Here is a 13,496-nt window from a genome sequence, read left to right on the forward strand (position 1 = left end):
CAAATAAAGGCAATCCAACAGATTGTGGAAATTATCTCACATTAATATCACATGTAATTTTGCTAAAGATAATTCAAAACAGGTTGCAGCAATACACTGGCAGAGAACTGTCAGAAATTCAAGCTGGATTCAGAAGAGGACGTGGAATGGGGAATATCATTGCCAATGTAAGATGGGTCGTGGCTGAAAGCAGAGAATACCAGAAAGATGTTTACCTGTGTATTGTTGACTATGCAAAGGCATTTGACTGCGTGGATCATAAGAAAGTATGAATAATATGTGAAGAATTGGAATTACAGAACACTTAATTGTGCTCACGCAAAACCTGTACATAGACCAAGAGGCAGTTGTTCAAACAGAAAGACAGGATGCTACGTGGTTTCAAATCAAGAAAGATGTGCATCAGGGTTGTATCCTTTCGTCGTGCCTATTCAATCTGTATGCTGAGCAAATAATCCGAGAAGCTGGACTATATGAAGAATGTGGCATCAGGACTGGAGAAAGACTCATTAACAACTTGAGATATGACCATGACACAACCTTGCTTGCTGAAAGCAAAGAGAACTTGAAGCACTTACTGAAGAAGATCAAAGACTACAACTTTCAGTATGGATTGCTCCTCAACATAAAGAAAAAGAAAATTCCTCTCAACTGGACCAGTAAGCAACATCATGATAAACAAAGAAAATATTGAAGTTGTCAAGGGTTTCATTTTACTTTGATCCAAAATCAACACCCATGGAAGCAGCAGTCAAGAAATCAAATGACGTGTTGTCATGGATTGAATTGTGTCCCCCAAAATATCTGTCAATTTGGCTAGGTCATGATACCAGTATTGCATGATTGTCCACCATCTTGTCATCTGATGTGATTTCCCTATGTGTTGTAAATCCTATCTCTATGAAGTTGATGAAATGGGATTAGTGGCAGCTATGTAAACTCAGATCTACAAGATTAATCTACAACTTAAACCAATCTCTTTTGATATATAAAAGAGAGAAGCGAGCAGAGAGACAGGGGGACTTCATTCCACCAAGAAAACAGTATTAGGAGCAGAGCGTGTCCATTGGACCCAAGGTTCCATATTCATTGCAGTGTTATTCACAATAGCAAAAAGATGGAAACAACCTAAATGGCCATCCATGGATGAATGGAAAGACAAACTGTGGTACAAACATATGATGGAATATTACACAACTATAAAGAAAAACAAGTCCACAAAACATCCTATAACATGGATGAACCTGGAGGTCTTTATGCTGAATGAAATAAGTTAACTACAAAAGTACAAATATTACCAAACTTAATGGTCTGACTGAGACTAGAGGAATCCCGGCGGCCATGGTCCCCAGACCTTCTGTTGGCACAGGACAGGAACCATCCCCGAAGACAACTCATCAGGCATGAAAGGGACTGGTCAGCAGGTGGGAGAGAGACGCTGATGAAGAGTGAACTAATTATATCAGGTGGACACTGGAGATTGTGTTGGCAACTCTTGTCTGGAGGGGAGATGGGAGGATAGAGAGAGAAAGAAGCCGGCAAAATTGTCACGAAAGGAGAGACTGAAAGGGCTGACTCAAGAGGGGGAGAGCAAGTGGGAGTAGGGAGTGAGATGTATGTAAACTTATATGTGACAGACTGATTGGATTTGTAAACGTTCACCTGAAGCTTAATAAAAGTTAATAAAAAAAAAAAAAATGTAAAAAAAAAAGTACAAACATTGAATGGAGTCACTTAGAAAATGTCAAGAATAGGTATACACACAGAAAGCAATGTTTTTTGGTGGTTACCAGGGATAGGAGAGGTAGGGAGTGGGAATCACTTGCTAAACAGTAAAAATAAAAAATATTTTTTTTTCTGGTGATGAGAAAGGCAATACACAATATGGGGGGAGTCAGCACAACCTGACCAAGGTAAATGAGAAATACGCAAGAATAAAGGACAATTATGGTAACTATTAGAACATATACAATTTTGCAACGACACTAATAACAACCAAAAAATACGTGTGTGGCTACAGAGGTAGATGTATACGCCATATGTGTATAAAACACAAAACCAAACCCACTGCTGTCAAGTCGATTCTGACTCATAGTGACCCTATAGGACAGAGCAGAACTCTCCCACAGAGTTTCCAAACAGCAACTGGTGGATTCTAATTGCTGACCTTTTGATTAGCAGCCAAGCATTTAAGTACTGCACCACCAGGACTCCTATATGTGTACAAAAAAAACCAAACTCAGTGCCGTCAAGTCAATTCTGACTCATAGCGACCCTATAGGACAGAGTAGAACTGCCCCATAGAGTTTCTAAGGAGCGCCTGGCGGATGTGAACTGCCGACCCTTTGGTTAGCAGCCGTTGCACTTAACCACTACGCCACCAGGGTTTCCCTAATATGTGTATAGGAAGGTATATGTGAGCACACGCATGTGCATATATAGGTATATTTGTAGGCATAAGTATATACATGTCCGGGTTGCTACATATACATTCATATATAATAAAGCACATGGAGACATAGTTATGGAGACCCCCTAGACATATCCAAACACCTCACAGGATTGGTTCTCTGGGTTAAAGGACTCGGGACCATAGTCTCATGGGACAACTCAGTCAACTGGTGCATCATAGTTCATAAAGATAATGTTCTACATCCTAGTTTGGCGAGTAGCAGCTAGGGTCTTAAAACCTTGAGAGTGATCATCTAACATACAGCTGTGGTCTCCTCCTGTCTGGAGTAAAAGAGAATGAAGGAAACCAAAGACTCAAAGAAGAAACTAGTCCACAGGACTAACAGCCCACACGAACCACAGCCCCTTCTAGCCAGAGACCAGAAGAACTAGATGGTGCCCGGCTACCATTACCAACCACTCTGATTAGGGACACAATAGAAGGTACCAGGTAGAACAGGAGGAAAATGTAAAACAAAACTCAAATTCCTAAAAGAAGATCAGACTTACTAAACTAATAGAGACTAAAGGAATCCCCAAAACTATCGCCCTAAGATACCCTTTTAACTTGGAACTGAATCCAATTACGGAGGTCTCCTTTCAGCCAAATAACTGACTGGCTTATAAAATAAACAATATCACCATGAGGAATGTGCTCCCTTAAACAATCAACTATACAAGGCCAAACAATCAACATTTAACCAAAAACAAAGATAAGCAGGAAAGGAGGGGCCAAGAAGCTAGACAAATAGAAACAGAACAAACAGAATGGAAACAATGAGAATGCTGATACACTGCAAAAATTGTAACCAATGTTAAGGAACAATTTTTACAAAAACTTGCTAAATGAGAACCTAATTTGCTACATAAGCTTTCACCGAAAACATAGTAAAATATTCTTTAAAAAGGAAAAAAGAATAACAACAAAAAAAAATTCTATCTACAATTAGTTTAAAACAAAGATGAGAATGTAAGGTGGCAGGGAAACTAGATTAACAGAAACAGAACAGCCAGAACAGAAATAAGGAGCATGTTCATGCATTGTGAAAAATGAGTTTAGTGTTTTGATTTTGATGTATTTTTGTGTGTGTGTTGTTGACCGTTCGATCCGCTTAATTTTTTGTGCTGGGTCATTTTTCTTTACGTAGTTTTTTTTCATCCTTTTCATTGTTGTTGATTTTGTATTTACTGCATCTTTATGTTTTTCTCTTTTTTATTTTGATGTGTAACCAAAACCAAAAAACCAAACCCAGTGCCGCCGAGTCAATTCCGACTAATAGCAACCGTACAGGACAGAGTAGAACTGCCTCATAGAGCTTCCAAGAAACACCTGGCGGATTTGAACCGCCAACCCTTTGGTTAGCAGCCACAGCATTTAACCACTACGCCACCAGGGTTTCCAACAGGCTCCAGCAATCCCACTCCTTGGAATATATCCTAGAGAAATAGGCGCCCTCACATGAATAGATATATCCACAGCCATGTTCACTGCAGTACTGTTTACATTAACAAAAAGATGGAAACAACCAAGGTGCACATCAACAGATGAATGGATAAACAAACTATGGTATATTCACATGATGGAATACTACGCAACGATAAAGAATGATGATGAATCCGCGAAATATCTCATAACATGGAGGAATCTGGAAGGCATTATGCTGAATGAAATTAGTCAGTTGCAAAAGGACATATATTATATGAGACCACTATTATAAGAGCTCAAAAAAAAAAGGTTTAAACACATTAGCAGGCAAGAATTATTTTACATGAAGGGAAGGACAACACAATAAGGGGAAGTCAGCACAACGGGACTAAAGCAAAAACTAAGAAGTTTCCTGAATGCAACCAAACATTCGACGGACAGAATAGCAGGGGCGGGGGTCTGGGGACTATGCTTTCAGAGGACGTTCAGGTCAACTGGCATAACAAGGTGTATTAAAAAAACATTCTGCATGCCACGTTGATGAGTGGTGTCTGGGGTCTTAAAAGCTAGCAAGTGGCCATCTAAGATTCATCAATTGGTCTCAACCCACCTACAACAAAGGAGAATGAAGAACACCAAGGACACAAGGAAAATATGAGCCCAAGAGGCAGAAAGGACCATAGAAACCAGAGACTCCATCAGCCTGAGACCAGAAGAACTGGAAGGTGCCCAGCTACCACCAATGACTGCTCTGACAGGGAACACAACAGAGAGTCCCTGATGGAGTAGGTGAAAAGTGGGATGCAGAACTCAAATTCTAATAAAAAGACGAGACTTATTGGTCTGACTGAGACTGCAGCGGCCCCAGAGGACCTGGTCCCCGGACTCTCTGTTAGCCCAGAACTAAAACCATTCCCAAAGCCAATGCTTCAGACAAAGATTAGACTGGACTATGAGACATAAGATGATACTGGTAAGAGGTGTGCTTCGTAGCTCAAGTAGACATCCATCCAGGGGCAAGATGAGAAGGCAGAGGGGGACATGAGCTGGTTGAATGGACACAGGAAATACAGGGTGGAGAGAAACAGTGTGCTGTCACACTGTTGGGAGAGCAACTAGGGTCACATAACAATATGTGTATAAGTTTTTGTATGAGAAACTGACTTGAATTGTAAACTTTCACTTAAAGCACAATAAAAAAAAGAAAAAAGAAAGACTCCAGTAGGCTTTCATGTAGAAATTGATCTATAGCTCCAACATCCCGTTAATCAAAATATCACCAGGGTGTTCTTTCTTTAGTAGAAATTGGTAAACTGATTCTAAAATATTCACCAAACACGATAAAGTTCAATGTACTATATGATTCACAAAGGAACTGTCTATTTTAATTTCTGATCAGAAGTTGAAAGCTTATTTATTTCAATTCATATTATTTTGTTCTATTTATACAGTTACCTGGGATTAATTTCAACTTGAAAAACTATAGATCCTTAAAATATTAAAGACCCCTCTCACAATTGAAGTACTCAATCTCTGTCCTTAAAGAAATCAAGTTGTCTAACAAGTTTAAATATTTACACACCACACAATTAGAAACAACTAACAAATGACCCATGCTATAAAGTTTTGCTTAAACTGTGCGTACTCAACTCAAAATGGTTGACTGACGAAGGCAGCAATAACCACCACAATGATAAAATAATTTTTAAAAGAACACTAGTAAAACTTAAATCACAATAGAATTACAAAAAGGTCTTTCTGTCTGGTCAGCAATGGAAGACAGAAAGGCTTTGACACGGATTGAGTTCAACATTCCCATTCCCTCTCTCAAGTTGATCTCTGTTTCTGTCTCCTGAGCAGTCATATCCTGTATCTCCTACCGACCAAGAGATCAGTAAATACAAGGGGCTTCCAGGAAGTGAAGTCTGGTGGGGCTCTACCCTAAGGCCAGAAAAAAAAAATGAGAAGCACAAACAGAATTCAGCAGGAAGGGGATAAGATTACTGTAAACTGGCATGATCACAATTTTAACATAAATGTTTACCATAATAGAGCTTCTAGAACACTTTAAATACTGTACTTATTTAACTAAACTATGGCTGATGTATTCAATTCATGAACACATGGCAAATTAAAAGGGAAGGTATAAGCTAGAGATGATTTCACAAAGAAGGTGGATCCTTAGCTGGGCCTTCACAGGAGCAGCTTTCATTTGGTAAAGCAGGAAGGATAAATACAAAGACATGGATTTTAAAAATTAATGCTGGATTTCAAGCTTACAAAATGACTTTAATCTACTTATTAATAAATGAAAGCTATAAGACCAAAAACTGACTCACAAAAAAATCACAAAAGGCCCTATTTTCTTTTTTTCCATAACGATGACATCAAGAAAATAAAGATCCACAGAAAAATAAAAGGTAATCGTAGTAAACAAAACCTGTGAGTATACTGATATAAATTGCACTGAATGAAATCTACCACCTCTCTCCTTACAACATTATAAATTAGGAGAAGTTAAAAAATACATATATAAATTAATTATACCTCAAAATTCTGTTCCATTATGTTTCCACCTTTACTCAAACTCTCCATGATGGCCTTATTTCGAAGAATATCCTCTTCACTGAGGTGTTCTCTTCTTTTCCTTGATTCTAAAACAAGTCCATTCACCAGATAAAAGTCTGCCAAAAAGTTTCCTACTCTTTCCTAAAACAAAATCAAATATTTCAAAACAATGAAATTTAAGGTAAGCTTCCCTTAGATTAAAAAAAAAAAGTTTCAAATATATTTTTCCATAAACACGTAACACTTAGGTAAAAAGAAATATCTCTTTAGTATTTTAAATTATTGTTTATGCATTCTATTAAGTGAAAAAAATATATATATACATATGTTTTTACACTTGAAATTTTAAAGGAAAATTTTAAATGCACAAAGAAGTATGACAATTACTCAGCAAGTGAGTTAGAACTAAATAAAAATACCACATAATATTCTTTTAGAATCTACTCCCAAATAGCACAAAGCTATCTTATTAAGTTGATAGTCAAATACGAGTAATAAGGAGGGGTCAGGGATAATTACTGTTCCCATTTTATAGATAGAAAAAAAAAATATGGTATAGAAATAAATGGTCAAGTTACACAAGAATCTCTATTACATTTACAGTTAATTACCTGTTTCAATACTCTATTCTCTAATAGGACTAAACTTCAAGTTAAAGTTGTTTGCTGCTTTCAACAAAGAAGGCAGAACAAGAGAAGATTCTTCCTCACCAATATCACTAAGTATTTACATTCATGGATGAGGAGGTAAGCTGGGCATGGGGAAACCCAAGTGGAATAAAGGGTATCAAGAAAATAGTTATTTTCTTTCAATAAAGTCCTCCTAATTCTTCAACACTAATGTTAACATTTTTCAGACCTACAAATGGTAAGATTTTGAAATACTTAGGAAAAAAAGTCATCAATAACTTCACTGAAAACCTTCCATCTCTACCTGCCTGCAAATCACCTGGCTATCATCCTGCTGCTGTTTTCTGGCATTTCAAAACTACGTATTTAGAGTTGTTTCCATGTCTACCTTGCTTTCGGTGGCCTCTGTACAGGTCACCAGAAAGTAAAGAATTCTTCACCTGTTTCTACCTACAAAATGGGAACCATAAGAATTACTGACTCCCTCCTTACCTGTCAAAGATTTAAGAAGATCACCTAGATGCTGTTCAAGAGCTTTAAGCTGCTTAGCAGTAGCACTAGATGAATAGCAGTTTCAATTTTTATCTTCTCTCGAAGTGATCCATCTAATGCTGTCCAGAAGAATAGAGTACAAACGAGTAAGACTTCAAAGCCAACAAATGGATTGCAATGTAGGATCTCACAACTGGGAATCCTTTAATGCCATTTGTTGCCAAATAGGCTTAGAGACAAAATTTAATAAGCCTAAATCTCATAGTCAGAATTTTTCTGTGGCTGGGAGATATTTGGTTGTTAATTACCCATTTCTCAAACCTTACAATGAAAAAACATTAAGAATTATCATAAAAATTAAAAATTTAAGTGTGTATTCTCTATGACCCCACCATTCCATTTCTCGCTATCTATCACAGATAATATCTCATGCAAAGACATGTAAAAGGATGGTAAACACAACATTACTTATAATGGCAAAAAAACTGGACATAATTTAAATGTCTACAAATAAGGGACTGGGTAAATCAATTACAGTATATCCATACTATGGAACACTATGCTGTTGCTCAGAAGATATACACTGACAAGAAAAGGCTACTAAGACATACTTAAAAAAGAAAAAAAGCCAGCTGTAAAATAGTAGATAAAACATGACACGATTTATGTAAAAATAAACAAATAAAAACCAAAAAAAGATACAGATTACTATGGGTATACAGTTATGTATGTAAAGCATACAAAAGGCCTGAGGATATACAAACCGATAACCTTCTGGGAGGGGCACTGGGATTGTGGGTAGTTTTTAGTTTTATGTGTAAGGTGGTTTTTTCAATGGAAATATATTTATGTCTACCGTGTCTATTAAATATAATTTTTTACACCAATAAATCCTGCCCCTTACCTGATGCGGTTACTTATTCTTGACTTTAAAATTTTATAAAAATGCTTCTTCATACATAAAATTAAAAATATTTGAATATATTTTAGAACACTCTTAAATAACCGGCTGCTGACAGAAATAAATGGGAATTACAGGAACATTTTACAATTCACTAATGGGGAAACCTCCACTGAGATTAAATTTAATGACAGTGCTATAGAAATGTAAGATTATTTAATCTGAATCCTATACACAGGATACTGACAAACAGATACTGAGTAAATAAATGCCTTAAAACTCTAAAAGCAGAGATACAAAAAGGTCCAGGAAAATAAACTCAAGTGCATTCCTCTTTAGGGTCTTCTTATGGAACGTCAGAACTGTAATGGAATCATATAAAGACACCGTTTCCTGTATAACAACAAGGCAAGTGACAGCAAGAATCCTTTTCAGCATAGAATTCATATGAGCTAAACTCTCTCCCTTGGCTTCTCTAAGAATACATCCCAACTCTGTACCTAACCATTATAATTATCTATCTGAATTGTGATTATAATCCGAGGAAGAGAGAATAAACTGATAATTTAGTAAGCTACTTCTCCTAACATTTTCATCACATTATTTGGTGACATTAAATACTAAACAAATTTTTAAGTTTAAAAATCTAGATTTGCACATACTGTTTTATCTTCCCGAAAAAGCCATCCTGTTTGGGCACGTGTGAAAGAAATTGATTTGGTTGATAAAGTTGCAGAGTAAATATCGCTGCTCATTAAAATGTCAACCTCTTCTTCTGTTTCCATCTCTGATTCCTAGGGTGGAAGGGGGGGCAAAAGTTCAATGTATGAATCTGGGTTTTTCATGCTACGTATGAAAATACCAACAATTAAAATGCTACAGATTAAAAAAAAAAAAAAAAAGACAAATTCTAAAAAATAGGAAGTGCCACTTAGTATAAAAATAATACAGAAATTTAAACTTCACATATCTAGTATCTTCTCACATAAGTTAAAATTAGAATTTATTTACTTTCAAAGACTGAATCTATAAAGCAGGACACATGAAATACAGAGAACTCCTTTACGTTAAAGATCTGTAATGGAAACAATACTAGACTTCCATTACAGAAATACGCAGTCTGTCTGTAGAACAATTTTAAAAGATTACTTTAAGAATTAAGTTCACAGACCTGAGACAAAATACCTACATGGTGTTTTGTTTGTTTATTTTTAACATAGATCAATCTCACTCTAGTTCTTTTCAATCCAAAGACCCACCATTATCACTTGAACCTTTCTTTCCCAAATAAGTTCTGAGTGAAAAAAGAGGGGAGAAGAGTGGAGAAGGGTGTGGAAGAGTAGGGAGGGGGAAAGATTTTCTTTGTATTCCTTACAGAAAGGAAAGAATATCAACCCACAGTTTTTAACCTTTAATGAGTAACCTTACTTCAGCATGTTTACCCTCTACATAATCCCTAAGGCTGATATATAATAACTATCGATAATTATTTGTGAAATGAGAGAGAAACAGAAGAGCAGCTTTGTGATTGCTTCAAGGGCAGAAGAATAAATGATCAAGTACAGAAAGGTAACGGGAACAGGTATAATAGTTCTATTTCATAATAGGCCAGGAGAGACTCCAATTTTTAGGACCCTGCAAGAGGGGGAAAAAAGGCAGAATCTGGAAAAAAGAACTGTCCACAGGCCTGACACTGGCTAGAGGCTCTATTCCCCCATCCTGTTCTATTCTTCACCATCAAACTTTCACTTAGATACAGTCCCTTCTTCAACCTCTGAATCTATAGAAAACAGCAAAAGTTGCACTGATACATTTCCTCCACCATTACAAGTGAGGGATGGAAAATCCTGACATTACACCTAAGGCACTAATTGGTGAAACTGTATTCCTGGTAACCCAAACTAATTCTGTACACAATTTTCTGAAGAAAAACATTGGCTGAATTAGGCTGTACAGACTATTAAAAATTATACTTCAAATACATTACGAATCAACCAGGATTTTATGGATTAGCTTGAGAACTGAACACTCCATATAATACCATTTATCAAAGTTTGCCTTAAGTTCCAAATACCCTACTTTCAAATAAACTTTGGGGACAGAACTCTTCTATAAATCAGAGACTGACCACCTCCTAACATTACTGAAAAAGAACTGCTGTAAGCTGCATAACATTTACTTGTTATTGTTTACATATGCATATTAGGAAAAACAACAAGTATTTCCCGCCCTGAGGAGTACTGCTCAAAATCTACCTTTTCTGTATCTTAGGCACTACAAAAGGAAACCGTGGTGGCGTAGTGGTTAAGTGCTACGGCTGCTAACCAAAGGGCGGCAGTTCGAATCCACCAGGCGCTCCTTGGAAACTCTATGGGGCAGTTCTACTCTGTCCTGTAGAGTCGCTATGGGTCGGAATCGACTCGACGGCACTGGGTTTGGTTGGGTTGGGTTTAGGCACTACAAGATACACAAATTCACACAACTACCCTAAATATCTGTCTTTTGGTGATCTCATCAATACTATATTAGCTAATACTTATGCTACTAGCCATCATCTCTGGTTTCTTTCAGTACCATTATTTTCAACCTACCTGTTGCCTAGTTAGCTACCCTATTGTCATTTGTTATGCAGTAGGTCACGTTATTTAGTAAATATATCAGAGTCTTGAACTGGGGTCAGTAAACTATGGCCAGCAAGCCAAATCCAGTCTGTTACTGTTTTTATAAATAAAATTTTATTGGAATATGGCCATGCTCATTCATTTATGTATTATCTACGGGTTCTTTTATGCTAATAGTGGCAGGGTTTAGTAGTTGTGCCAAAGGTCTGCAAATATATCTAAATATCTAAAATATTTACTATCTGTCCCATTACAAAAAATCCTGGCTGACCACTGGTCTAGTATGTGCTGGTGCTGTACGAGGTACTGAAGAGAATACAACTCAAAGAACCCATGCCCTTGAGGAGCATAATCTAATAGAAGGAGAAGCTAAATCTGGAATTAAAAGCTCTATGGGTCCAGATTTTACGGTAGCATAAAAAACACAATGGTCACTTTGACCTGGCAGGGGTGGAGATTTAAGCACCCAACAGGTGTGAAGGTGTAAGAAGAGCATTCTAGGAAGTGGAAAAAACAAACAAAGGAATGAAGCGTGAATAGGAAGGCACATGTGACAAACTGCCAAGAGTTCAGCATAAGGGTATCTAAAATAGCAAGGTAAGCAGAAGGCTGCAAAAGTGAACAAATGCCAGATCACAAAAGGAACCATACCATATTAAGTTGGAATTTTACCCCTTAGGCTTTTAAGGTGTCTTTAAATAAAGAGCGCACCAGGAGCTTGTTTTTTAAAGTTCAGTCTGGTTCCAATATGTCATTTGCAAGTCAACAAGGAGGGAACCAGGAAGATCATTTACGACATTTATACAATCCAGTTGAAAGACAACAAATACCTAAATATGGCAGTAACAATGAGAATAAAAAAGTCCATATAAGATATTAAGGAAATTAAAATGGCCAGATGTTTTTTCTAGTCAGGAAACACAGAGTACAGGAAAATAATTCCTGGCTTTCTGGCTGAATAAAGAATGATGTCATTCATAAAAAGAAAGCAGAAAAACGGGAAGGAATGGGGGTAAAACAATGAGTTAAGTTTTAAAAGAGCTTTCAGGTATACAGGTATGCAACGTACAATGTCCGTTGGAACAACATCCCACCACATATACATCTGTGGGCCCCTAAAGTTTTTATTCAGCAACCAGAAAGGATTTATCAGGGACATTGGGCATGCGGAGCTGGGCGGCTGCGTGCAAGGGTGGGTGGGCAGGAGCTCTTCCCCCTGGAGCCTTAATGTGGGCCAGTGTTCCTCGGAGCCTTGCCCGGCTGCCCCATCTGCTCCAGGTAGTGGCTCCTCTGCTGCTGGATGAGCTGCAAGCTCTAGCCACACTTGTAGGGCTTTTCCCTGTTGTGGGTGTGTAGGTGCTGCATGAAGTGTGAGCTGTAGCTGAAGGTCTTGACGCACTGGCCAGCTGTGGAAGCACTTGCTGCACACATGGCAGAAGTAAGGCTTCCTGCCCATGAGGATGTGATGGTGCTTCAGCAGCAACAAGTCATAGCTGAAGCTCTTGCAGCTGAAGCTCTTACAGCTGTGGCAGGTCTCACAGCAGGCCCAGCGTACCACCCTGCCCGTCCCTGAAGCCCACACCCAGGCCAAAGCCGCTGCCCAGCTCAGCCCACTTGGGGCCGCCACAGTCCCCGAGGGCTCCCCACGTGTGCCAGGCACCCCTCTTCTGCATGCAGCATCCAGCCTCTGGTGACTGGCCCCCCAGCCGCTCCAAGCTAGCCGCTGGGCCAAAGTTGTACCCACACTTGGACCTCTGGGGACCAGCCTACAGCAGGCTCTTCAGCACCCTTGCATTCTGGCCTACCCCCACTTCAGGAACATTTGGCTGGGAGTCGATCAAGCCTTCTCAGGCTCCAACTCAGAATCAGATCTGGTGGTGTTTCTCTCACTGTCAACTTCTGGACATTTTGAGGACCCAGGTCGGACAGCTCCTCCTCCGGCTGTGGCTGGGGTGGGGAGAGGTGTCATGTTGATGATCATAGAGGTGAAACATGGCCTCATGGTGGTGGTGGGCTCCAGAGGTGTCCCCGGTGATGAGAGACTGACAGGGAGTGTGGCAGGAGGGGACTCCAGATTGTCCCCTAGGGCCACCATCTTCCCCGAGGCCTCATGAAGGTGGGTACACCTGAGACCCCATCACCATGTCCAAGTCGGGGTGGGGGGTCTCAGGGTGGAAACCCAGTCAGATCACAGGGCTACGGACCCTCGCTCTGAGCTTAGCTTTCAGCTCCCACCACTTCAATAGCCTAAGGGGGAAGCGGCACCAGCGCCATGGGTACTCCTCTGCCCCTCTTCTCAACTGGAAGCACTGTGCCATGGAGAAGAGCACAAGAAGCAACTGGTATATTCAAACTGTTGACCTTTTGGTTAGCAGCCTGAGCTCTTAACAACTTCACTATAACCAAAA

The 13,496-nt window shown here is 38.9% G+C and overlaps 1 protein-coding gene across 1 annotated transcript in view; it reads right to left on the bottom strand.

Annotated features, from left to right (window-relative positions):
- The window catches only part of ANKRD13C (ankyrin repeat domain 13C), a 90,495-nt gene that overhangs the window by 30,384 nt on the left and 46,615 nt on the right, over window positions 1-13,496 (bottom strand). The window contains exons 8-9 of the mRNA XM_049879557.1: window positions 9,130-9,261; window positions 6,425-6,586 (exon numbers count right to left, since the gene is read on the bottom strand). Coding sequence (XP_049735514.1) covers window positions 6,425-6,586; window positions 9,130-9,261 — 294 coding nt within the window. The remainder of the gene's footprint in view (window positions 1-6,424; window positions 6,587-9,129; window positions 9,262-13,496) is intronic.

Source organism: Elephas maximus, chromosome 3 (genome assembly GCF_024166365.1).
Source record: "Elephas maximus indicus isolate mEleMax1 chromosome 3, mEleMax1 primary haplotype, whole genome shotgun sequence".
Classification (NCBI taxonomy): domain Eukaryota; kingdom Metazoa; phylum Chordata; class Mammalia; order Proboscidea; family Elephantidae; genus Elephas; species Elephas maximus.